Raw genomic sequence first — 27,816 nt, 5'->3', positions numbered from 1 at the left:
CGTTCGTTTCGCTCTCTGGAAATGTAAAGAAAAAATACAGTTTTTACTTGGAATTCGTTTTTAATCCCTGGTTTTAAACAAGCATATACATGAGATAATTTATATATTATTGCTTGAATAAACATTTAAAAATAGTGTTAGAAATGTTATAATTAAGGAAATTAAACAGACCTAGGCATTTGAAAAGACATAGTGAAATGTGTCCAAAAAGAAAGAGAAGCATTGGACATAATCAAAATATTCGAGACATTTATTAGGAATAGCCTTCCATTTTCTTAACAATTAAGATGCTGCATGTCTTTAGCAGTCTAATCGAAGTGTGCGTCTCTCCGCCGACTTTCCCAACAAAAATCCCACCCCCTCTCAGAAAATACATAAAACTGACATTACTGAGCTATATGCGTTTAAAAGTAGCCTATTAAAATGGTACAATGGCATTGCTCAGTTCAGTGTGTTTCGAAATCGGGCATTTTGTCCCGCGTCAGCATTTATTCAACAGTTAATAATGCTCAACATTCAAAAGGTAAATATTATTCAGCCAATAAAGTGTAGGTCTATGTATTTCATAGAAAATTGTGTCTAGTACTATATAAATTAGAAAGGTTTAATTAGCATCTTTATTTCAAACGACACAACCAACAGCGACCCGAATATCATTAAAAATATTTTTGGATGACTCGTAACCACGGGTGACCGCAGGCACCCGCTCATTTTGGATCAACCCGCGCATCACTGATCGCCAGGTATTTACATTAGTTAACAACATTTATTGTGATCTTAAAATTATATTTAAAGGAAAATAAAATTTCACTCCCCAGGGGCCCTCCCCCCACTTGAGGCCCTGGTAATTTAGTCCCCCTTTTCACCCAACTACGACACCCTGGTAGTATTATTTGTGAGTCATACGTAGCACGGGTATATTTGTAGCAATAGCCAACAATACATTGTATTGGTCAAAATGATCGATTTTTCTTTAATGCAGAAAGATATTTTGTGAATGTCCTACTGTAAATATGTTAAAACTTTTTTTATTGGTAATATGCATTGCTAAGAACGTCTTTTGGACAAGTTTAAAGGCAGTTTTCTCAACATTTTGATTGTTTTGCATCCTCAGATTCCAGATTTTTTTAAATAGTTGTATTGTCAGATCCTAACAAACATAAATGGAAAGTGTATTTATTCAGATGATGTATAAATCTCAATTTTAAAAAAATGTCCCTTATTTGACCCCCAATTTACAACTGGCATGAGGTCATACAACAACAGCATAATACTGTTTTTTTTTATTCTTTTATTTTTATATTTTCAGTATTCATTGTGATTTTAAGTTTGAGTAATTTTGTCATTTGCTTTTGTCATTTTTATTGTATTTAGTCTCTTAAATATACAGTATCTCTATCTTTAAATAAGCTTTTTATTTTACAAGTTTTAGTACTTAAACTTATTTCAGTTACATGACAAAGCAACCTTTGTAATTTTCATTTAAGATTTTTCATTACAAGACATTTTATTTCAAGTGTTACAAGTAATTTGTATTATTTCAGCTATTTCAATTATATATTGCATATTATAAAATCTTTAATTCAGTTTAGTTTATTTCAGTTTATTTAAATTTGTATTATTTTTATTTTAAGTGTAAGTTAATCTAAGTTATATTTGGTTTAATTTCAGCTTAATTGTAAGCATATGTACATTATCTGAATGTTCTGTATGCTTTAAATATTGTAATTGTTTTTCAAAGTTGTAAATAAAACTATTATTATCGCCAGTTTCCACCACTAAATAAAAATATTATTCTGACTTTTTCTCAGAATTGTACGGAGCCCCTAAGGGGACGTGGAGCAAAAATTAAATAAAGTTTAGTTTCGCGTGCTCACGTGAAACTATCGCGTGCGCACGTGAAAGTTTCACATGAGCACATGAAACTAAACTTTAAAAAAAATTCTGTACATGAAGGTTTTCGCGTGAGCACATGAAACTAAACTTTAGATTTTTTTTACTCTGACGTCCCCTTAGGGGCTCCGTAGAATTGCGTGATACAAACTCGCAATTTTTTTTTCATAACTGTGAAAAATAAACTCAACAATTGTGAGTTAAGTTAGAATTTCAAGATATAAAGTCACAATTCTAAAAAAAGACTGAAATGTTCTCAGAATTGTGAGTTTATATCTCACAATTCTATCTTTATTTCTCAGAATTGCAACTTTATTTCTCAGAATTGTGAGTTTGTCTCGCAATTCTGACTTTATAACTTGCAATCACGAGAATAAAGTCAGAATTGTGAGATAAAAAGTCGCAATTACCTTTTTTTTTTATTTAGTGGAAGCCCGGAAATGGCAATTAGCAATTGAAATTCACTCATGAATTGCTTGCAAATTTTACAAATAATTATAAGTAACTCATACACCAATTTGCAAATGATCAAACAAGCAGTAAGCATTGTTTGAATGTCCCATATATATTATATATATATATATATCTTTCAACTTAAAAAAGGTTCAAAATTAATTCTTTATGGACCTCTGTGTACATACCGTGAGACCAGGTTCTCCTTTTGTTCCTCTGTTACCCTGCGATTATAAAACACAATGTTCAATGTGTTAAATGCACTGAAATATTGTACAGATGTGTTTATTAAGCAATGCTCAGAATAATGTCAGCTTTCATAATGCTTAATGATTTAAAAGCAAGTCTTGAGTGAATGGTTGTCAATCAAATTTTTCCTTCCCGGTTCCTCTCACCGGTGGTCCTGTAGGTCCTTGTTCTCCATTGCTTCCTCTGTCTCCTTTACGTCCTTGCGCTCCAGGTAACCCACGATCCCCCTACAACAGAGCAGTCACATCCTAGAGCTGAAACTAACTGTGTGAGTTGTGGTCATGTTTTCAAGCCTGATGTGAGGCAACATTTTTTAATTGCATGTAAGTTTGCCAGTATAAATCACCAGTTCTTTGGAAAATAGCGGCTTACATTTCATTTTGTGTTTGATGGAAGAAAGAAAGTCTTACAGGTATGGGACGACATGAGGATGAGTAAATGTAATTGTGTGATTCCTTTAAAGGGGTCATCGGATGCAAAACTTACTTTTACATGTTGTTTGATCATTAAGTGAAAGGAAAGCGCCGATCCCGATCTACATATGCATCTATGTTCGTGTGAATTATTCGTGATGCAGCTTCACCCACAGCAGAAGTGAGTATAAGGGTTTTTTATGCATCTTTGCAAATGGCCTTTCTTAATAATGTGCTTGCTGGCAAGTTTCGCCGATAAACGCGGCTAAAGTAAACATTACAGCTCATAATCCCTCAGCTGAGAGGGGCGGGGCGAGCAAAGCTCATTTGCATTTAAAGGGCCCATGCGTAAAATGAGCTGATATTTTGCAGAACTGATTTTGACAAAGTAAAAGGGTGTTTTTTTTAAAAAACTATTGAGAATTTTTAACCAAAGTATATCAGAGACTTTTCATTAAGACCCGGAAGAATAATATGAACTTTAAGCTGTACAAAATATGAATGCATGCTAGTTAGTGCACCTTCTGCCCTGGCAGACCTTCTCCAGGAAACCCTCTTGGCCCCTGTAAACCTTGATATCCAGGATCACCCTGTACGAAACAAAATAAAGCATAAAATGCATGTGAATTAAACAGTTTAAGTATTTCACTCTTGCATTTATCAGCCTCAGATTCCTGTTACCTTTGGTCCTTGTATGCCCTCTCCTGGTAATCCTGTAGGACCAGCTGGACCAGTCTGACCAATGGAGCCCTGTAGATCACAAAAACACCTCAGAGCACACCTGCACAGGTGAATCTAAACACCTAAACATACATGCAAACACATCTAATGACTCACTCAACAGTGTATTAATGTATCATCACATCATGGAGTGTTGATTATGATATGCATACATGTTTGAATTGTATATTTCTCACCTTTGGGCCCACTTGCCCAAGACCTGGTGCTCCAGCAGGCCCTGTGGGACCCGGAGGGCCTCGATCCCCCTGTGACAGAACATATCAGTTCATTAAATGCTTTAGTAGAATGATACAGTTTTATGTTTACATTTCTAAGGAAAATATGAGGGATGCAAGTGCCTTACCTTTGGTCCAGGTAAACCTTTTCCTTCTGGCCCAGTCTCTCCTGTAAGTCCTGGCAGACCTGATGGCCCCTATAGATCACATGGACAACACATACAGTACATGAGGTAAATTATACTGTTATATTTCCAGTTGGTCTGGTTAAATTATGAGTTTGCTTGATTAATGTTCTCTTTGTAATGATATTTACAGGTGGGCCGGGATAGCCTTCTCCCTTCAGTCCTGGCGGTCCGATGGGTCCTCGTAAGCCTATTTCACCCTAAGGACAGACAAAATTCATCTTTCATCTTAATTACAAAAGCACATAAAAATTTCTGCAAGGATGTCAATCTTGCCTTTGGTCCTGCAATGCCTATCCCTGGTTCTCCAACAAGACCTGGTGGACCGACCGGCCCTGGATCTCCCTACAAGATGATGAACATAGTATAAGATCTCCTGATTAATCATATACAAGTACTGTTATCCCTAACAATATTTAGTTAATTTTTTTTTTTTTTGAGTTACTACAACTTAATATTTCAGGAAATTCAATCAACGTGTACATTTGAGTTTAAATTACACACAATATCAAGTTAAAGCGTCAATTTTCTTTTACCAAAATAAAAGGGATTATACAAAATGCATGTTATTGTTTATTTAGTACTGACCTGAATAAAATATTTCACACATAAGATATTTACATATAGTCCACAAGAGTAATAGTAATGAGTCCCTTGTTTGTCCTGAACAATTAAACTGTCCACTGTTCTTCAGAAAAATCCTTTAAGTCCCACAAATTCTTTGGTTTTTCAGCATTTTTGTGTATTTGTGTATTAATTTAAGTTGGGGTAACAGGCCCCCCTGAACCATTTTTAGAGTGAGGTTTAAAAAGCAGAAATGTGTTTTAATTTTCATAAATTAATCAGTAAAAAATGTTTTGTTTTATTTTACCCCAAACATTTCTTAAACGTACCTTAGGGCCTGGTATGCCCCTTCCGGGAGGCCCAGAAACACCTGGAATTCCAACGATTCCTGGTTCTCCCTATTATAAATGAAAGATACTATAACTCAAAAGACTTCAAGTGAATACTGGCAATGGCAGAGACACTGTTTTTGATGTGGTATTTTGTTTTTGTTAAGATAATTGGATTGTTTTCACCTTTGCCCCTGCTGGCCCAACTGGTCCAAATGGTCCTGGTAGGCCTCTGGAGCCCCTCTCCCCTCGAATCCCCTGTTGAAGGAAGATACAACCTTTTCAATATATTTAAAGGGAGAGTTCACCTAAAAATTAAAATCCTGTCATTAATTACTCACCCTCATGTCATTCCAAACCGTAAGACCTTAGTTCATATTCTAAACACAAATTAAGATATTTTTGATGAAATCCAAGAGTTTTTTGAACCTGCATAGACAGCCATGCAACCGACACGTTCAAGGCCCAGAAAGGTAGTAAGAACATTGTTAAAATAGGCCATTATTAGTTATTAGTCATTATTTTTGTTATCTATGCACAAAAAAAAGTATTCGCGTAGCTTCATAACATTGCAGTTCAACCACTGATGAACATGAACTATTTAACAATGTCCTTACTACCTTTACGGGCCTTGAATGTTTCAGTTGCTCTGCTGTCTATGCAGAGTCAGAAAGCTCTCGGATTTAATCAAAATATCTTTTTTTGTGGTCTATAGATGAACAAAGATCGTACAGGTTTGGAATGACATGAGGGTGAGTAATTTAATGACAGAATTTAATTTTTTGGGTGAACTATCCCTTTAAAGTGTGATTACCTCCCCTTTAGATCCCGTAATATGTATATATATACAATAATGTAAAACATTACCTTCTCTCCTGGCAGGCCTCTTCCAGGAGGTCCATCTTGTCCTTTGGGTCCTGGTAAGCCTATTTCACCCTACAGTAAACAAGACATCATACAGTATATTATAAGATATTCCTACTGAACAGATTAGATGTAAGGTTAACCCTCACTAACTTGGCTTTAAGAGCATTCTGACCTTTAATCCCATGCCTCCATCTTCTCCCGGTACACCTGGCTCACCTGGTACTCCTCGTAATCCCAGTTCACCCTACAGCATCAACCCATAAACACAACTCTGATTTCACTATTTCATACTTTATTCTGTTCTTTCATATCATTGTAACAGTTTAGTCAAAATGACAACTCACTTTGGGTCCTGGTTGTCCAATTCCTCTTTCTCCAGGGGCTCCACGTTCTCCTGGGAAGCCCTGTTCTCCCTGAAAGGAAACAAACAAAGATAGATAGATAGAACAATGGATATAACAATAATAGATAGATGGATAGATAGATAGATTGATTGATAGATTGATGGATAGAACGTTAGACAGAATGAAAGAACGATCAATAAATAAAACGATAAAACGATAGACAGAACGATAAATAGATAGAATGATAGATCAAACGATAGAATGATAGACAGAATGATGGATAGATTAATAGAATGATCGATGGATAGAATGATAAATAGATTATGATAGATGAAGCGATAGAACAATAGACTTACAAGTAGATAGATAGAACAATGGATAGAACGATAGACAGACAGAATGATAGACAGACAGATAGAACGATCGATAGAACGATATAACGATAGATAGATAGATAGAACGATAGAGTGACAGAATGATAAATAGAACGATGCATAGACAGAACGATAGATGATTAATAGATAGCTAGAACAATAAATAGAATGAAAGATAGAACCATATATAGATAGAACCATATATAGATGGAACGATTGATAGATAGACAGACAGACAGACAGGTAGAACGATAGATCAATAGAACGACAAATAGTGACAGAATGATAAATAGAATGATTGATAGATAGAATGATAGATAGATGATTAATAGAATGATAGAACGATAGACATACAGGTAGATAGAACAATAGACAGACAGATAGAACGATCGATAGAATGATAGAACAACAAAGAATGATCGATAGAATGATAGACAGAACGATAGACAAATAGAACAATTGATAGATCGATAGACAGGCAGACAGATAGAACGATAGATCGATAGAACAATAAATAGAATGAAAGAGAACGATAAATAGAGTGTCAGATAGAACAATATATAGATAGAACGATATATAGATGGAACAATAGATAGGTAGATAGATGATAGACAGGCAGACAGATAGAACGATAGAGTGACAGTACGACAAATAACACGATTGATAGAACGATAGATAGATGAATAATAGATAGAACAATAGATAATTTTACCTTTGGTCCCGGGAGTCCTATCCCAGGATTCCCTCTTTGACCAGGAGGACCAGCTAGTCCCTGAATCCCCTTTAGATATACAGATAATGGTGACAATTAGGAAAATAAATGTTTGCTTGGGTCTTCTGTTGGTTGGTCAGACATTTCTAGATATTGCTAGGTCTTCTGATGATTTCTAGGATATTTCTAGTGTTTTTTGTGGCACTATTTGCATGTTTCCATTTGTTTAGAAAAGTAAAAACACTTCTTCCATCAAGCTGCATAATTTGAGGCATCATTCATTTCTGTAGCACAATCCATGTATGATATTTAGGGTTATGGGTTTAATCAATTAACCCTTGTATGAGCACTAGTAATAGTGAAACCACTAGTATAGCAATATTGAAGTGAAACCAGAAAAAAAAAAAAAATACTTTCTCTCCTTGAATCCCTCTGCCAGGCATTCCTAATGGTCCAGCTGATCCAGGAGGTCCCACATCACCCTACAAGGATGGATTCAGGGGTTAAATTAAACTCATAAGGGGCTTTTACACAGACAATTAAGGTCTTACACAACTGTGACGTACCTTTTCACCTTTATTTCCGTAACCTGGAGGTCCACGTCCACCTGTAGGGCCGACATAACCACGGTCACCCTAGCAAACGAACACAACAACGATTCAAAAAGTGATATTTCAGTGTCTTAGTTCATACGACTATTAGAGGGAAATAATAACCTAGAGTTCTGAGCTTAATCATAAACATCTTTATTAACATCATTGGTTCAGTAAAGAACCTTTAACATCTCTGGAATCTTTCCATTCCACAAAAAAGTTGGAAAGAAGGAAAAAAGGCTCTTTAGATTATTAAAATGTTCTTGCAACAACTAAAGCTGCTCACCTTTGGCCCTGGAAGTCCTTCGCCTGTAGGTCCTGGGTTTCCCTGTGCTCCTGTTAAACCTGGAGGACCCTTCATTCACGCATGTATTAATATGTCATTATAATATATAGAGTCTCATAGAGTTTTAAAGTCTCATAAGAGGCTATTTATACTTACAGGTTGTCCTGGCTGTCCTATGCCGACCTGACCAGGAGGACCTGGTCTTCCTAGGTTTCCTTTGTCTCCCTAGAACAACCATACCACAAGTAAGTTTAAAGTTTTTAAGTGATGGACAAGAACATGCTAAAACCAAATTACAAATACAATGTCTTTTACCTATTTCTGCAATTGAAATTGTAATTAAAATTTAAATTGCAATGGTAGTATAAACTCCAGCATTTCTCATCAAAGTCTAAATTATTTTAATGTAGGTCAATAATAGTCTCATTTGTTTCCATCTTAATTCATATTTTCTAATTTTAGAAGGAATATCTTAAAAGTCCAACATCTGAGAAAGAGCATTGATATTTAAATTAAACATAAGTGAGCATCTCATAAAGTCCCTTCTAAGCTGAAAGTAAGCCACATCAGTAATAAAATGTCAATCTAGGAATGTAAACAACTGACAGTAATGTTTTTATTTTTATGGTACCATATCATCTCTCATGCTCACCCAGGCTACATTTATTTGATCAAAATTGCAGTAAAACAGTAATAATATTTTTAAATATTATTAAAATTCAAAATAACTGGTTTCTTTTTGAATATATTTTAAAATGCCATTTATTCCTGTGATGCAAAGCTGAATTTTCAGCATCATTACTTCAGTCCTCAGTGAAGTGATGAATATAACTGTAAAAGAACAGCATTTATTTGAAATACAAATCTTGTGTAACAGTTTTATTGTCACTTACGATCAATTCAGTGCATCCTTTCTAATTAAAAGTATTCATTTCTTTCAAAAGTTCAGAGAAGTTTACCTTCGGACCGGGGAATCCGACTCCAATATCTCCTGGTGGGCCAGATGCACCAATCAGCCCTCGATCCCCCTATGAACGACCCGAAAGTCAGTTATTTATTTGGACAAAATCATACTTTGTATATTTAAAGTTCACATAAATTTAGAGCTGATATATTTGCTGCTAAATCTCAGTCATCTTGGGAACATGTACCATTGCTACTTTTACTTGAAGTCATAATATTCCTAACAACAGAACAGCCTATTATTAGCGTGAGGTATGGTGAAAGGGTTCAGTACATGTTTTCTCTCAAGTATATTCCAATTGACATTTGCAGAGCATAAAGGCACCCCTTGTGTCTAACAGTTTAGGGGTTTTTTGCATTTGAATGTGCTATTATATATTTGTCAGATTTTCAAGGCACTCTTTGTTAAAGCTTCCTGGCCAAACACGAAAGGCAAAAGATCTGCATTTAAACATGGAAACATCTCCTAAATGTCATTCTTTATGGCCAGATCTCTGTCTCTATTTAAGACACAAATATCAGTTACAGACGTCTCAATGGCAATGAAATGGAAGATATGATCCTACTTTAGGTCCTGCTGGACCCTCATGACCCTGGTCTCCTGGAGGCCCTTTCAGACCCTGGTGAAATAATAAAGAAATATGTTAAAAATGGTCTTGCACTAGGAATAGTTCACTCAAAAGTGATGTACTGCAGATGAGTTTGTTTCATCATCAGAACAGATTTGGAGAAATGTAGCATTGCATCACTTGCTCACCACAGGATACTCTGAAGTGAATGGGTGCTGAACAGCTGATAAAAACATCATAATAATTCACAAGTAATACACACTACTCCAGTCCCTCAATGCATGAGAGAATTGGCCATCTGGCAATTTTTTTTTATGTAGGCCAGTCAGATTTTTTTGTATAGATACAGTCAAGCCCGAAATTATTCATACCCCTGGCAAATTCAGACTTAAAGTTAAAGTTTTTTTTTTGACTGGAAATGACACAAGCTGCTCTCAAAAGATAATAAGACGATGTACGAGAGGCATCATTGTGGGAAAAAAACATTTCTCAGCTTTTATTTACAAAAAGTGGCATGTCCAAAATTATTCATACCCTTCTCAATAATCAATAGAAAAGCCTTTATTGGCTGTTACAGCAATCAAACGCTTATAATTGCTGGCCAGCTTTTTGCATGTCTCCACTGGTATTTTTGCTCATTCTTCTTTAGCGATGAGCTCCAACTCTTTCAGGTTGGAGGGTCTCCTTGCCATCACCCTGATCTTCAGCTCCCTCCACAGATTCTCAATTGGATTTAAGTCAGGACTCTGGCTGGGCCACTGCAAAACGTTAATGTTTTTGTCTGCTAACCATTTCTTCACCACTTTTGCTGTGTGTTTTGGGTCGTTGTCGTGCTGAAATGTCCACTGGTGCCCAAGGCCAAGTTTTTCTGCAGACTGCCTGATGTTGTTGTTGAGAATTTTGATGTATTGCTCCTTTTTCATGGTGCTTTTTACTGTGATTAGGTTCCCTGGTCCACCAGCTGAACTTGTGAGCAGCCACAATGCGCAGCCGCAGGTCCTCAGTGAGCTCCTTTGTCTTAGCCATGACTGTCCACAAACCAACAGCAGAGAGCTTCTGTTTTTCACCTGTTGAGTTGATTAAAACTGTTCCTAATGAATCAGGGTAATTAGGATGCTTTAGAACAGTTGGACTATTTGGAATGGTATTAAAACTTTGGATTTTCCCATAGACTGTGACAGTTTGCAAAGGGTGTGAATAATTTTGGACATGCCACTTTTTGTTCAAATGTAAATAAAAGCTGAGAAATATTTTTTTCCACAATGATGCCTCTTGTACATTGTCTTATTATCTTTTGGGAGAAGCCTGTGTCATTCCCGGTCAAAAAAAAAAAACTTGCTGGTTGAATAAAAGTAACTTTAAGTCAGAATTTGCCAGGGGTATGAATAATTTCGGGCTTGACTGTATATAAATAAATTGTTTTTACATTACAACAGCTCATATGACCAGTTTTTATCGCTTGCACGATTTGTGGCGGACTGGTCACCTTGAGCATCGGGCCGGCCCTTTGCGTAAATGTATATAAAAAATGAATTATAGTAAATGTTCCTATATTCGCCCGCACGCTCCAGCTGAGCGCAGTGGCTCAAAAGCGCTCGTCGATGTGGTGGGCCGCTCTGTGCCAAAAAGTCCAGGGCCATTTTTTAGCCCCAGTCCACCACTGCATCAATTAACATCTTGTGAAGCCAAAAGCTGTAGGTTTGTTAGAAACAAATCCATTATTAAGACATTTTAACTGCTGAACTTTTGCTTCTGGCTAAAATACGAGTCCATAATTCATAATAACACTAAAAACATTTTTGCTTGTAAACAGTGCTTGATCTGTGCATATATATCTTCTGATTCAGGTAAGATTACTTTTTTATCCACTTGAGAAAGCAATATTATAGACAGAGGACTTGTATTTAGCTGGTAGCAACAGTTTGTAAGTTAAAATGCCTTAATGATGGATTTGTTTCTTGCAAATACGCAGCGTTTCACTTTACGAGATGTTAACTAATGAACTGGAGTGGTTTTTTATCAGCTGTTTGGACTCTCGTTATGACGGCACCCATTCACTGTAGAGGATCCACTGGTGAGCAAGGGATGCTAAATTTCTCCAAATCTGTTCCGATGAAGGAAAAAAACTATTCCCTTGGATTGCCTGAGGATGAGTACATGTTCAGCAATTCTCATTTATGGGTAAACCATTCCTTTTACAGTTCTTCAACATTATGCCTATTAGTGCATAAGCACTAATAATAATACATAAGATGATATGGCATTTTTAGGCTAGATGCCTGTTAAAATGTGATTTCTGAAGGACTTGACCCTGTCAATCTGAACTATTCTGTCTCTTCACTAATCCCACAGACAAAGTCGACCTCAGAAAAAGAATAATATCCTGCAAGCCTGGATTCACTGCTTTACATGTGTACATTAGCATAGGCTTACGAGCGATCTGCCGATCGCATTCCATAAGTGCAGGGTGGGGAAACAGCCACGGACCGCAGTGATCACCACACTTATGTGATGAGACAACTTGTGATAAGACTAATGCATTTCATTTTATATTTATAGATGTCTATATATATGCTATTTAGAGAGTTTTTAGAGATTAATTATGAGATTTGTTGGCTGTTTTGAGCTTTAGACTTTCTGATTATCAGTATCTGACTTACTCAACCCTGCTGCTAGTATGATGCCAGTATGGTACAGAGTTGCCATTATTTTGCTTTACTTTCTAACTTTTCAGAATATCTAACAAATTGCATTGCCAGAACTAAATAAATTTATAGTATGCTGTGCATTTCTACATTTGGATTTTTTTCATATTTGGCATGTCTTAAATTAAAAGTTTAATTGTTTTTGTTTACAGGTCAATTTTTCAGTAAAGGTTTACAGTAAGTTAACACAATATGACATTTTGGTACTAAAATGTCAATTGTCTGATTGGGAAATTTTATAGTTGCATAAAAAGCAGCTATGCCACATGATATGTCAGATATGCCAAAATTAGAAAAAATACAGTGAAAGTTATGCATAAGAATACAGTGTATACTAAGGGAAGATCATGCATCCAGCTGAAACCTTCAGTGTGGTAATGTCATGTAAATGGTAAATGCTTATACTGTGCCTGCTCTCCTCTGGGGCCCCTTGGCCCTGGAGGCCCTTCACCGCCCTATGAAATGCAATAAAAACTCTTTATTAATCATGCATTCTGTATGTGAGAATACAAGTATTTGTAGGACAGTACAGAAGTCATACCTTATGTCCCTTTTGTCCTGGTGGTCCACAGTTACCTTGATCCCCCTAAAACATGACTCAAGACTTAACGATTGCATTGTGGAACAGTATGCATGATAAAATTAACAGTAGAATTAATAATTCCACTGAAAATATGAATTATATGTGCATATGCAAGGGTATAAATGCAGCAATAGCCAAAAATGCTTTGTATAGTTAAGAATTTTAGTTTTTTTTCTTTTATGCCAAAATCATTAGGATATTAAGTAAACATCATGTTCCATGAAGATATTTTGTAAATGTTCTACCTTTAATATATCAAAACTTAATTTTTATTAGTGATATGCATTGCTAAGAACTTCATTTGGACAACTTTAAAGGCGATTTTCTCAGTATTTTGATTTTTTTTCCACCCTCAAATTGCAGATTTTCAAATAGCTGTATCTCGACCAAATATGGTCCTATCCTAACAAACCATACATCAATGGAAAGTTTATACATTCAGTATAAATCTCAGTTTCAAAAAGATGACCCTTATGACTGGTTTGTAGTCTTGAGTTACCTATATGAATTTTGCATACACTACTAGTCAAAAGTTTGAAGTAATTAAGATGTTTTGAAAGTCACTTATGCTCACCAAAGCTACATTTATTCAATTAAAAATACAACAAAAATTGGAAAAATTGTGAAATAGTATTAAAAGTTAAAAATGCTGTTTACTATTTGACTATATTTGAATATAAAATTTATTCTTGTGATGCAAAGCTGAATTTTCTGCATCATTACTCCAGTCATCAGTGTGACATGATCCTTCTCAAATCATTGTAATATGCTGATTTGGTGGATTTAAAAAACAGAAAACTGGTATTTTAACATTTTTTTGTATTTGTGATCAAATAAATGCCTTGGTGACAATAAGATCCAAAGAAAACCAAAGAAAAACTTCTCTTCCGACATTATGAATCATCAAGATCTTTCTGGATGTGGCTGTTAACAAATTCATTGCAATAACATATTATGTACATGTAAAATATATAAAACTCTGAGATTTCACCTTTTCACCTTTGAACCCAGGTCTTCCCTGTGAATGAGGAACCAGGAACAAGAACAGTGTTAACCATAGAGTCATTGACAACACAAACTATATAAAGTGACCATATGAAGATGTGATGTACCTCTGGACCGTTGATTCCTGGAAGACCAGAAGGTCCCGTTTCCCCCTGTGAAACAGGTCAGGCCAACAAGTCAACATCAATAAACTACAGACAAGTAATTATCAGTAATATATAGTTTAGTAATTATTTTCTCCCTCACCCTTAAGCCTTTGGGACCAGGTGCTCCTTCATATCCTTGCTCTCCTTTTTTACCCTAAACAAAGTAGGGTTTTCTCATGAATGACAGTAATGAATGGAAATGGCCTCAATTTTATCTCAACGATACTCACAGGAGCTCCTGGCGGACCACGTTCACCTCTCTCACACAAACACACCGGTGGCCGTGGACACTAGCAGGAAAAATGCGAACAGAAGGTAGCTTTTAATCAGTGCTTTTTAAATTAATTCACACAAAAATGAAAGTTCTATCATTGTTTGTTCACCCACATGTCGTTCCAAACCTGTATGAGTTTCTTTCTTCTGTTGAACGCATTTGTAACCAAACGTTTGACGGTAGCCATTGACTTTCATAGTATTTCGGAAGTCAATGTAGAACAGTTGTTTGGTTCTTCATAATCAGTGTTGGGGGTAACGCATTACAAGTAACGCAAGTTACGTAATAATATTATTTTTTTCCAAGTAACTAGTAAAGTAACGCATTACTTTTTAATTGACAAGAAAAGAGTTACTTTTTCCAACAAGTAACGCTAGTTACTTTTTCCCCATTTATTGATTAAAAGCTTTTCCGTCCCCATGTTGAGAGAAATTGTGAGTAAGATGTTACTTTAGTTTTAGAATAAATGAGAACATGCATTAATTCATCTCTCTCACTAAAAAAAACTGATACAGTATTCCTCAAAATGAATAAAAACAGTGAAATTCAACGCAAACCTGCAATAATTTAATATGTTAAATAATACAAATATCCTTTATGTATTTAATCCCATTTTATTAACCAATGTCTTTGCTGCCAACCTTCGATGTTCCAATTCATCCATACTAATAAGAAATATTACTCAAGATAATCTAACATTTGTTTTTCTTCTTTTTTTTTATTGCTGGAAAGTTGACATTTTTTTCTTCTGCGGTCTACTGTACAGATGTCAATTTACTTTTCTCTAAGCCTGAGGCTTTTAGTGTAAAAAGGCTTTTACATTTGCCCAAAATAGAACTTTTTATATTTAAAACAAACAAGCAAGCCCTGCCCAGATTTAAAAAGTAATGCAAAAGTAGCGTAACGCATTAGTTTCAATAAAAAGTAACTAGTAACTTTCCCCAACACTGTTCATAATATCTTCTTTTGTGTTCAACATATGAAAGAAACTCCTACAGGTTTGGAACGACATCAGTAAATGATGACTTATAAGTGAAGAATTTTCTTTTTTGGGTGAACTGTACCTTTAAGAATCAACCTTATGCTTTAGTATAACATGCTGTGTTTAATCAAGTCAGATCTTCTTAATAGTTATGTACTTACTTCATTCTTTGCAATTATTTCCTAAGAAGAGAAGAGAAATAAGAGTTAGAACATAGTACCAAAACAATTTCAATTCATTGTTAAATCCCATGCATGTCATGGGAAACTTTATGATGCATTTCTAAGAGGCCCGTATTGTGCGATCACAGACAGTGCTTGACATTTCTTGAGCGGCAGCCCCTTCTGTGTTTCTGTGGAAAATCCCCCACAACCATTGATGTGTGAGCCATGCCTCAGGACAGCAGACTAAACACTGCATCTCCCACACAAATGAATAGACAACCATTTTTGAGCATCTGTTGTTGGACCCACAATAACAAGAACATTTTCTGTAGGCTGTAAAAAAGAACACAAAAGCTATTTCTTGAATCAAAGCTAAATGAATGAGTGGCATTTCAGCTGGAGTTAATGTGAAATGAAAGCTCTGAGGATTGATTGGAGTGTGTCTATGTGTTTGTCAAGATGTTTTGGGCACTTACTACCATTTGCTTGCCAGATATGCAATATAGATGGCTGCTTGGTGGTTTCTTATTGAAAATAGAATAGTTCAGGTGTGTGTTTATCAACATTTTACGTTGTCTTTGAGCATGGCTATTCAGAATTTAAAATTATGGTTATAATATAGCTTATATGTTTTGATTATATAACAATCAAGCAATTTAGATTTTGAATTTAGAATTGGAATTATCCAAAACAATTCTTTTCTTTTTTCTTTTGATTATTTATCAATATGTGTGCTCTGGAATGTAAAACGGCTTACTCCAGACAGAGTATTGGTTGGTCATTTGTGTTTTTACTAACTTGTTCATTTCCCTCTTTAGGTCTAAGGCTGCACAACGTATTAAATAAAGTTAAAATAAAAATATATTACTAAAAATATATTACTAATACATTTTAATGATCATTTTATATTAGATTTGTAATATTTTTTATAAATCCTAATTACAATATTACAAATATATATAAATATATTTTGTGTGTTATATAATTTTATATTAGATTTTTAATAGTCTTTAACAGTCTTTTAATAGTCTAATTATTTAATTATAATAATTATTTATAGATAGATTATTTTTTATTATGTTTATATAATTTAATATTAGTTTTTTACATAAGATTTTAAATATTCATATACATATACATTTTAATTAATTAATTAATTATTCTTTTCAAAAGGTAATTTTGTGTTAATAGAAATATTATGTATAATTTATATAATTATTTAATATTAGTTTTTTATTCGATTTTTAATATTCATATAAATTTTAATTAATTAATTAATATTTGTTTAAAGGTAATTTTGTTCATAGAAATTTATATATATATATAAATTTAATATTACTTTTCATACTATAAATATTTATATTCTTATACATTTTAATTATAATAAGTAATTAATTAATATTATTTTAATTCAAAAGGTGATTTTGTATGCATAAAAGTTATCTAAAGAATATTTTAAAAAATCTAATAAATCTATGTAAAATTATATAATATATTTGTATATCTATTATAATATTTTATAATATTTTATATAATAAAATAATAATAATATAAATAATAAAAATAATATAAAAATAATATAAATTTTATATAATATAATATTTTTATTCGTTATTATATTAGATTTTTTAAATATTCTTATACATCTGAATTATAAGTAATTCGATTCTTAAAAGAATATTAATTAATTACTTATACTTATTACTTATTTTTATATTATTTATATAATTTTATATTATTTTTGTAATATTCTTATACATCTGAAATATAATAAGTAATGAATTAATATTCTTTTAATTCAAAAATAATTAAAAGAATATTAATTAGTTATTACACTTATTACTTATTTTTTTTGCATAACAAATTTTCTCAATTTACTATTGAACATTGTGTTTACTTATTGTATAATTTAATTGTGCTATTTGAATGCATCTTTCACATACTGTTTTATTTTTAACTCATCATTTATCTATATATCAGTCAAACCAAAATTTATTCAGACACCAGATATAATTTTTGAGATTTGTTTACTAGTGGGTGCAGTATAGTTCATGTATGTATGTGAGGATAGTAAACTGTGACATATTATACCCAAATATTCTTTATAGAGTGGACTACCAGTAAAATTAATAAAAAATTTGGACCAAAATTTTGATTTGACACTTTGATCTATGTTTTGTTACATATCTATCTATCAAAGTTATCTAACGTTATCAAGATGAATTTGTTCTGACACAGTTTAACATATTTTATTACCACTTTCTAAACTATAGCAAATAAACTGATAATGTAAGAAATGTTGAAGGTGTCTGAATAAATTTTGGTTTGACTGTATAATATGGGATCATCATGTCTGATCTTTCTAAACCTAATGAGTCTGACAGATGAAGTGAATGTCTCACGAGCTGCTGCAAGAGCCGTTCCTCCAGTTTGGTGTCAGTGAGGCTATGAAAGTACTGCTGCGCTGGGCTGCTCGCTACAACCCGCAGTTTGGCACTGTTCACATTGTCCTTTGCCAGGTTTGATAAGCCAATTGTGAAGATCTTAATGTTGTGGCCTTTAGCCTCAGCGACCGCCATCATGATGTCAGGATTCCGCGGATGGTCGACGCCGTCGGTCATGAGCAGGGCGACCCTCACGCTTTGCTCCTTGGTCTCAGTGGCGAAGAGTTGAGTGGCGTTGGATATGGCGTATGTGGAGTACGTTCCTTGGCCGATGTAGATGACCTCCTCCAATTTGCTCAGGAAGACGTCAAGGTCCTGCCAGTCTCTGAAGCGCTGGTCGATGTGGACAGAGCTGCTGTAGTACATGAGCGCCATACGGGTTTTCAGATGCCACTCAGACACCTGCATCTGTGCCACACGCCTGCTGAAGGAGCGCACAAATGTTTTTTCCTGATCGAACAGAACGCCCTTCGCACTCTCCGAGCTGTCCAGGATGAATGCAATCTCTAGCGTGCATACTAATTCTGAAGACAGAGAAAAAACAAAGCATAAACACACTTTATTAACATTTAAGATACATGGAACCTTTCCACTGGACAAAAGTTTTTTTATAGTGGAAAAACAGATTATTAAAGGGGTCATCGGATGCAAAACTAACTTTTACATGTTGTTTGAACATTAATGTGTGTTGGCGGATTGTGTACACAACCATCCTACAATGATAAAAATAAATAATATCCCCTTTTTAAAATCAGGTCATTCTCAGCTTCTTGTCGGTGTGACAAAACACAGTTGATTGACATGAGCTTCTTACCTTAGACCCGCCCTCACTGAGCTGAAACAGTCCGAATACGATTGCCATTGTGTGACTCAGGTGCAGAGGAAGACTCTAATTGAGCGATTGAGGTGTTCTGTTGTTGGATGCAATAATGAACATAACAGTCGTCATTTACTCCCGACATCTGAGCCGCTTAAGAGGCAGAGGATTAATGTTACTTTCGTTTTTAAAAGGAAAGCGTCTATCCCGATCTACATATGCGTCTATGTTTGTGTGAATCATTCGTGATGCAGCTTCACCCACAGCAGAAGTGAGTATAAGGGTTTTTTATGCATCTTTGCAAATGGCCTTTCTTAATAATGTGCTTGTTGGCAAGTTTCGCTGATAAACGCGGCTAAACGCGGCTAAAATCGGCTAAATGCGGCTAAAGTAAACATTACAGCTCATAATCCCTCAGCAGAGAGGGGCGGGGCGAGCAGATCTCATTTGCATTTAAAGGGCCCATGCGATAAAATGAGCTGATATTTTGCAGAGCTGATTTTGACAAGGTAAAAGGATGTTTTTTTACTCTAATATTGAGAATTTTTATTCAAAGTATATTAGAGACTTTTCATTAAGACCCTAAAGAATCATATGAACTTGTGGAAAATGGGCATCCGATGAACCCTTTAATGTTTTAAGAAATGTTCACTGAAAGGTTCTTCAGGTAACCCACAATTTTAGAACCTGTAACTTTAACCCTGTAAAGCCTGACATATAAAATAATGACATGTTACATAGTGTATACACTACCAGTCAAAAAGATTTTTTATGTTTTAAAAGAAGCCTTTTCTGCTCACCATGCCTGCATTACTTTGATCCAAAGTACAGCAACATTGTAAAATATTTTTACTATTTAAAATAACTGTTTTCTATTTTAATATATTTTAAAATGTAATTCATTCCCGTGATTTCAAAGCTATATTTTTTCATCAGCTATATAACATGCTGATTTGCTGTTCAAGAAACATTGTTTTATTATTACATTTATTTTCAGGATTCTTTGACAAATAGAAAGATCCAAAGATCAGCATTTATCTGAAATAAAAATCTCTTGTAACATTATAGTTAGTCAGTATAATTAGTTAATTATTTATTTAGTTTTGGGAAAGAAATTATAGAATTTAATACTTTTAATTAGCGAGAATGCTTTAAATTCAATTCAATTCAATTCAATTCAATTTCAATTTCAATTTCAATTCAATTATGTCTGACTGTTCCCATATTCTATATAAGGAATATCAACCATTGCCATCAAATAGAAGACTGAGAGTACCATATGCCAGAACGAATAGATTACGGAAATCTTTTGTTCATCAGTCAGTAAAATTAATTAACCAGAACTGGGGGTCAAAGTAGGCAGTAATACTCGGAGGAAGGGAGGGTACTTAAGTATTTGAACAGTAGATGGATTGGTATTGACATGTATGTCTTTGAATGTATTTGTATTGTGTAATGTGTATTGTTGTGAATTAATGTTAGACAGTAAACGCAAATAGGATGCAAGACAATTTTTGGAAGAAATTCCAACAATAAAGTGAAATTGAATTGAATTGAATTGAACAATGCTAAAAATTCAGCTTTAAAATTACAAAAAAAAAACATTTTAATATATATTCAAATAGAAAACATTTATTTGAAATAGTAAAAATATTTCCAAATTTTACAGTTTTTCCTGTACTTTGGATCAAATAAATGCAGGCTTGGTGAGCAGAAGAGACGACTTTAAAAAAAGCATTAAAAATCTTACTGTTCGAAAACTTTTGACTGCTAGTGTATATTTCATAGGGCTGGGCGATTTGGCCTAAAATCAAAATCTCGATTAATTGAACATTTTAACCCGATTACGATTAATGAACGATTATTTTATTCATTAATAAAATTATATTTAATTATATTTAAAACAAAAATTTTTTGCCCTCATAGTTCACTGACAAGTTTTGTACAGTAAATATGCGCACATATTACAAGTGAAAGATTTTTGAATGAAGGGTGCACACACTATCTACTATCTATGATTATTTATTGAACATCAGTGTTGAACAACTGAAATTAAAGCACACATTGCTTAAAATGAAAAGTCACAAAAATAAATAACTTGCGCTTTTGGAAACAAAATAAATTATTTATAAAATAATAATAAATATTAAAAGTAGAAAATAAGCAGTATCTCTTCTAAATAAAATTACTCTTGTATATCCTATAAATACTGTTTAAGCTCTCCATCGACATGTCTGCGGAATAACGCAACGTAACGGAGCGGGGTCACGTGACTCCACACGCAGTAGTGTTTTTAAAGGGAAAGTAATTGAAATAATTGACCTGGAAAAATTTGATCGATTATAGGTTCTGAATGTCGATTTCGATTACTTTTCGATTAATCGCCCAGCCCTAATATTTCATAGTCCATATCCTATCATACGCCTGTGAGATCTCAAATACACATAAAATCATGCTAATTTATTTAATTATTTACCCAGTTTCATAAATGGAGAGTGAACCAACTCCAGAATAGGGCTAAAAGCAGCCTAATCTTAGTGTGATCTATTAACTACACATTATATCAGTTTAGTCAAGTAAGTTAGCATATGGATGTTATGTCATAAAATATTTTTAATATGCCTGAATTTGTATTTGACATCATAAAAGTTTAATAGAAACATTGTAAATTACTAACTATGATGCTAACTTACATTTCCTTAGTTATTTAAACAGCATCTGTTACAGAAAAGATCACTGACTTCAGTGTAATGTTCGCTTGAGTTTATGCACTTTGAAAACATTCCCGTTATATTTAGTTACATTATTTACAATGTATGTTGAACAAATCTCTTATACTTACATCTCACGTACATCTGCACTTTATTTATAATCAGAGTATTCGCGAGTCCATAATTAAGTCAGTGAGCTCCCTCACTGAACAACAAAACTTTTTTTTTTTTAGCGATGATCATCTGAACGCCTCTGATTGGCCAATGCGTTCATAAACTCAACGGAAACGCGTGTGATTGGTTATAACGTGCAACACTGAAAAACGTGGAAAAAATAAGTGTGATGGAACAAATAAGCCCTAATATTAATTAGATCATATTACTAGCCTGATAATTATAATAATATTGTCTTTTTTGGTCAAAGGCATCAACCACATACGATATCTCTATCATCTTTGCAATAATAGTCAAAATAAAAGTTTGCTTATGTATTGTTGTTGTTTTTTTGGATACAATATAAAATAATTCAGAGCTCAAAAGGAGGGGAAAACACTTTTTTTCTTTCTTTTTTTTTTAAATGTGCAAAAACGTGCAATTTGGTGCAGATGCTGATATTTATATGGTCAAAAAGTTTGAAATTTTCATGAATGAGATCTTTATAAAAGAAAAGACTGCTTAGATAAAATGCATATTAGTTGTGACTCTATATCTCACAATACTATGCCATGTATGATAATATTATTAGCCTATGTTAGATTTTTAATGTGTGAACTGTAAAACATATTATGCAATACAATACAATGATAACCAATGATTTCCAAAAAATAAGTTTATTCAAATGTGCTACTATACTTCTTTTAAACTAAATAAAACAATAAGAAAGTATACTTTCAGTCTACTTTTATGGACTTCTCTGAAATATACTTTATACTGTTTACTGCTGTTACATTAAAAAGTATTTTTTTAGCTAAAAAAGTGTAATAATTTGGTCCCATGTAGTATTGAAATCATACACATTGATATATAAAAATATACAGAAATTTTACCTAATCATATTTAATAAAATTAACTTGAAGTATACTTTTTGCAAGGGCTTCAAAAAGCCTTATAGATCATATTTGATTTATTTTTTAACACAGTTTAAATGAATAAATAAATTAAAAAATGATGTGTGGATAATCAAGTAAAGTTTCTTCAGTCCAGTAAGTGTTCATCTTGAAAAATTACAACATAAAAGTTATTTTAGTTTCATTTTATAAAAATCAGTAAAAGATTTCACATGATAAACATGTAGTAGAAAACATGTAGTAGATTGTGTACAGCAGGTTTTTCCGCATGTTGATAATTTAGAGGCCTTAAAAATGTGTGTATCAAATATGATCTAGGGTTTAGAGTTATGGTATACAAAAGTCTGTGGTAAAAATATATATAGTTTTTAAATTGAATCTAAAAATCCTTATTTAAAAAATACATTATCAGCATAACAATTTGAGTGAAAAGTTTAGTAGCCTATTTGTTTTTTCTTGAACCTTGTTGACTTTTCTCTAATCTCATGCTGTCTTGGAGAAACTATTGAGATGTGAGATATCTAACCTTTATTTCTGTACATGCAAGACTTTTATAAGCCAACACAATAAATGAAACTCTGACACTGAATAAGACACTGATGCATTTACCACGGTCCGGTTTTGAAGTGAGGTTGTTCAGTGTTTCTCCAGACTGTCTTCTGTTCTGGCATCTGGCTGCAGGTACAAGCAGCCAAAGCAAAAGGCACTGAAAAAACCCTTTGGCCATGCTTTCATTCATGTGTATCCTTAAAAATCAATCAATCAAGAAAAATTAATCAGACCTGTGCATCTTCAAAATGTGTTTATAGTGGACATTCTGCATTAAAAAGACCAACACACGTGGCTAAAAAAGAATTTTCTTGTTGTTTGACATTACTATTATATACACCTTTAGTGCTAGATGTTCAAACACAAATATTTTAATATTTTTAAAACAAATGTAATAAAATCTAATAAATCAGGTGTGATGAATTAGAAATTGTGCATCAAAACACTTTAACACGAGGCACTTGAGGTGAATAGGGTAAAAAAAATAACTAATAGTTATCACCTTACTTACCCAGTTAATTGGTTACACTGATAATTGCAAACATTTTTTTGTATTACATGTTTTTTAAAATGTTCAGTTTCAATATGCAAATGAGGCATTATTTAATGAAATATGCACTCATTTGCATACATTTCTATTACAAAAATCTAAACACTGGATGAAGTCAGTTTCAAAATCTTTTTTTTTTTTTTTTTTTTTTTTTTTACATTTTTTGAGTCAAAAGCTTTTGCAGAGGGAAATTAGGGAATTTTGTCACTCCATAGTTCAGAAAATAATGTTTTTTTTTTGTCCCCTATTTGGGGGAATAAAATGTTGTATAAAATCAAGCTAATTATATATGAACAAATCCCTCTGGAAAACCTTCAGAATATAGACAAGAATAAAAATGTAAAGTTTGGTGTGTGTAAGTGCTACTGAAGTGGAGATTTATGGCTCAGTGTAGGAGTAAAAACTCATAGCCTTTAAAAATATGCATTGTAATTTAAATCTATTGAAGCAAATAGATAAAGTGCTATAAAAGAAACACTTCACAGTATCTTTAGGGTGTTTTATTTCCACTAATCTAAAAAACACTTTATGAAAAACCCAAAATCTTGACAGGTGCATGAAAAAACTGTTTTTGCCTTCAGTGTCTCCCCTTAAATAATGACATGCATGTTTACAGTTCAAAAACAAATTACAAAAAAACCACAGATACATCATGCAATAAGGTCATTTAATGCTGAAATATTAAAATTCCTCAAAAAGAGGGAAACTAATATCAGAACAACAATATCAAGAATAGATAGTGCACTTACCTTGGCTGTTATGGAAATCTAGGGAGTATCCACATGCTCATGTCTCCTGTATGAAGCACATTCTGTTCTGTCTTCAGTCCCGTGCTGAACATCAGCCCAACATCACAGTCCCAACAATCTGATGCCTGACTGAACACACACACATACACACACACACACACACACACACACACACACACACACACACACACACACACACACACACACACACGCACACACACTTTAGCACAGGACAGCCATAAAAAAAAAAAAAAAAAAGTATATAATATTGATGTATATAATTACATATATATTATAGTATACCTGTTGTATTATATTATAAAACATAACAAAATAAACTTTATTCGATATTTTTGTAATTCAGTGTGGCATTAAACGGTAGTTAAACAATGTAAACACTCTAGTATTTCCATGTGTTTACATGTGTTTTGCAGATGAATGCTGAGAGATTGTTTGGAGGACAATAACATTTTCCCCAAAAGCTTCTGTTCCTTGACAACAATTCATTTAAACGACGCCCCCGTGAAATCTGGAAAACATGCAAGAACCCCCTGAGATGTGACTCATCTGCAGTGGGCCAAGACATTTAAAGTGATAAATCACCCAAACATACTTCATTAATTACTCATCCTCGTGTCGTTCCAAAAATGTTTGCATTTATTTTTCTGAAATACAAATTATTATTATTACTACTATTATTGTTAATTTCAAATAATCATGAAAACAATGTGATAATGCGATGTGATACTATATATATATATATCAATGATATATATATATATATATATATATATATATATATATATACTGTAGAGGGTATATATATATATATATATATATATATATATATATATATATATATATATATATATATATATATATACATACAAAATTTAAACTAGAGCCTCCACCACATAAAAGATTGAAAAAAGTTGTACTGAGTCATAGAAATTCATAATAATAACATAAAAACTTATGAAAAAAGTCAGATGTCAATAATTCTAAAAATAAAAGGTCAAAATTCAATATTAAAAAAAAAACTTAAATTATACTTACTTTTTGTAAGTAAATGTACATGTAGTAAAATAAAAAAAATAGAATCTAAAAATCCTTATTAACAATTATATTATCACCATAACAATTTGAGTGAAAAGTTTAGTGGAAAGTCAAAAATGTGACATTATGACATTATATAATATACATCATTTTGTATGACTCTGACATGAATTCGTAATTTCTAAGGTCAAAATTAAATATTTAATAAAATTAACTTAAATTACACTTTTTGTAAGGGCTTACAAATAAACATACCTCAGAAGCCTCGTGGATTTTATTTGATATATTTTAACACATTTTAAATGAATAAATAAAAAAATGATGTGCGGATTATCAAGTAAAGTTAACAATTTTACAATATAAAAGTTATATTTATTAAGAGTTCACATGATATTAAAATGCCTTTTTTTTTGCTAAAAAAGTATAAACTATCAATCAATCATGTAGTAAAAAATTATTTAGCCAGCCATTTTCAAATTGAATTTAAAAATCCCTATTAAAAATTATCTATTATATTATCACCATAACAATTTGAATGAAAAGTTTAGTCAAAATTGACACAAAAAGTCATAATTGTGATATAAAAATGTGACATTATATATTATACATAATTTTGTATGACTCTGACATTAAATTGTAATTTCGGAAATTGACACAAAAAATCTAAATGATAAGATATTAAAGGTCAAAATTCAATATTTAATAAAAATAACTTAAATTATACTTACTTTTTGTAAGGGCTTACAAATAAACATTCCTCAGAGGCCTCATGGATATATTTGATATATTTTTAAACACATTTTAAATGAATAAATAAAATATGATATGTGGATAATCAAGTAAAATTAACACTTTTACAATATTAAAGCTATTTTTACTTTTTTTAAAAAAAAAAAAAAACAGTGAAGAGTTCACATGATATTAAAATGCCTTTTACTTGCTTTAAAAAGTATAAACTATTAATCAGATGATAGACGTAGTAGATTGTGTACAGCAGGTTTTTCCGTAAAGTTTTGATCATGTTAATAATTTAGAGGCCATTTTCAAATTGAATCTAAAAATCCTTGTTAAAAATGATCTGTTTTATTATCACCATAACAATTTGAGTGAAAAGTTTAGTGAAAAGTCAAAATTGCCACAAAAGTCATAATTGTGATATAAAAATGTGACATTATGACATTATATAATATACATCATTTTGTATATTTCGAAATTGACATAAAAAGATATTAATGACATGAATTGATGAAAATCAATTGCGACATAATTCGCTTTTTCACTTTTATGTCATAACGTCTGATAATATAGACATTTATCTCATAATTTTATTTAAATTATTGGTCATTATTTTATGGATTTGTATGTGATCCCTTGGCTTTGTTCTTTTTGTATTATCTGTTCAAGCATTAATAAAAAAAAAAAAAATTATCTCATAATTTTGAGATATTCTGTCATAATTTTTCAGAAATGTGACTTTTCATGACACAATTACGATTTTCCACAGCATTATTTTTTGTCTGTGTGGCGAAAATGGGATTAATGTATATATCTCTATTTCACACATTTGATTTTTGTAGATTATTTGTTTATGTTTCTATCATATGTATTTACTCAGAAGACTTGACTGTTGAGACAGAGGTTATTAGGTTTAGTCCTCGTTCCTCTCTGCTCGTCAATGTCTGTTTTATTCATTATCCGCAGTGGGACTTTTATTTTGTGTGTTTCTGTCACGTTGTGTTTACAATCCGCGCTGCTTCCGACTTCACGCTACCTAAACAAACTTCAGCATGTTTGCACGTCAAATGTGAGTTTATATTTATGAATCGCTTATGAACACAGCTGTCATTTACTTATATTTTAATGCATGGCTTATTATGTGTCTTCATATAGTAACTGGTGTCTGTCATTCAATGTTTACGGTTTAGAAAAGGCTAATATGGGTAGTTTAGCTATAGCTGACTTGCTAACTCTTGTTACTAAAATCAAGTCATAAGAACATTAAATCACATTTTCACTCTGTACTTCTTTAAAAAAAAGCTGTGTATTGTTTCTCTTCACTTATTTAATATTTACATCTTAACACGAGGTGATAGAATCACGAGGTGTACAATGGATTTTTATTAATGCTTTTATTTAATTCAATGTTTATTTCAACTCATTAAACAGTTTTAACTTTAACAAGCTACTTGAATTTTCACTTAGCTTCGGTAATGTCTTGGCAACTTTTGTTTTTATTATCTTTAATGTCATGTGCAACTTTAATG

General features: G+C 32.7%; 1 protein-coding gene across 1 annotated transcript in view; it reads right to left on the bottom strand.

Annotated features, from left to right (window-relative positions):
- col28a1b (collagen, type XXVIII, alpha 1b) overlaps window positions 1-24,608 on the bottom strand; it is a 30,038-nt gene extending 5,430 nt beyond the window's left edge. The window contains exons 1-30 of the mRNA XM_073846727.1: window positions 24,497-24,608; window positions 23,258-23,394; window positions 18,012-18,577; window positions 15,607-15,627; window positions 14,420-14,479; window positions 14,290-14,343; window positions 14,151-14,195; window positions 14,030-14,056; window positions 12,997-13,041; window positions 12,866-12,910; window positions 9,748-9,801; window positions 9,178-9,246; window positions 8,375-8,443; window positions 8,219-8,287; window positions 7,906-7,974; window positions 7,753-7,821; window positions 7,340-7,408; window positions 6,254-6,322; window positions 6,082-6,153; window positions 5,910-5,978; window positions 5,229-5,300; window positions 5,043-5,111; window positions 4,426-4,494; window positions 4,281-4,349; window positions 4,093-4,161; window positions 3,926-3,994; window positions 3,690-3,758; window positions 3,530-3,598; window positions 2,742-2,822; window positions 2,535-2,570 (exon numbers count right to left, since the gene is read on the bottom strand). Coding sequence (XP_073702828.1) covers window positions 2,535-2,570; window positions 2,742-2,822; window positions 3,530-3,598; window positions 3,690-3,758; window positions 3,926-3,994; window positions 4,093-4,161; window positions 4,281-4,349; window positions 4,426-4,494; window positions 5,043-5,111; window positions 5,229-5,300; window positions 5,910-5,978; window positions 6,082-6,153; window positions 6,254-6,322; window positions 7,340-7,408; window positions 7,753-7,821; window positions 7,906-7,974; window positions 8,219-8,287; window positions 8,375-8,443; window positions 9,178-9,246; window positions 9,748-9,801; window positions 12,866-12,910; window positions 12,997-13,041; window positions 14,030-14,056; window positions 14,151-14,195; window positions 14,290-14,343; window positions 14,420-14,479; window positions 15,607-15,627; window positions 18,012-18,577; window positions 23,258-23,387 — 2,343 coding nt within the window. The 5' untranslated portion in view covers window positions 23,388-23,394; window positions 24,497-24,608. The remainder of the gene's footprint in view (window positions 1-2,534; window positions 2,571-2,741; window positions 2,823-3,529; window positions 3,599-3,689; window positions 3,759-3,925; window positions 3,995-4,092; window positions 4,162-4,280; window positions 4,350-4,425; window positions 4,495-5,042; window positions 5,112-5,228; window positions 5,301-5,909; window positions 5,979-6,081; window positions 6,154-6,253; window positions 6,323-7,339; window positions 7,409-7,752; window positions 7,822-7,905; window positions 7,975-8,218; window positions 8,288-8,374; window positions 8,444-9,177; window positions 9,247-9,747; window positions 9,802-12,865; window positions 12,911-12,996; window positions 13,042-14,029; window positions 14,057-14,150; window positions 14,196-14,289; window positions 14,344-14,419; window positions 14,480-15,606; window positions 15,628-18,011; window positions 18,578-23,257; window positions 23,395-24,496) is intronic.
- Window positions 24,609-27,816: the final 3,208 nt, after the last annotated feature.

Source organism: Garra rufa, chromosome 9, assembly GCF_049309525.1.
Source record: "Garra rufa chromosome 9, GarRuf1.0, whole genome shotgun sequence".
Lineage (NCBI taxonomy): Eukaryota > Metazoa > Chordata > Actinopteri > Cypriniformes > Cyprinidae > Garra > Garra rufa.
Note: the sequence above shows the minus strand (reverse complement) of the source record. Positions and strands in the feature narration are given on the sequence as shown.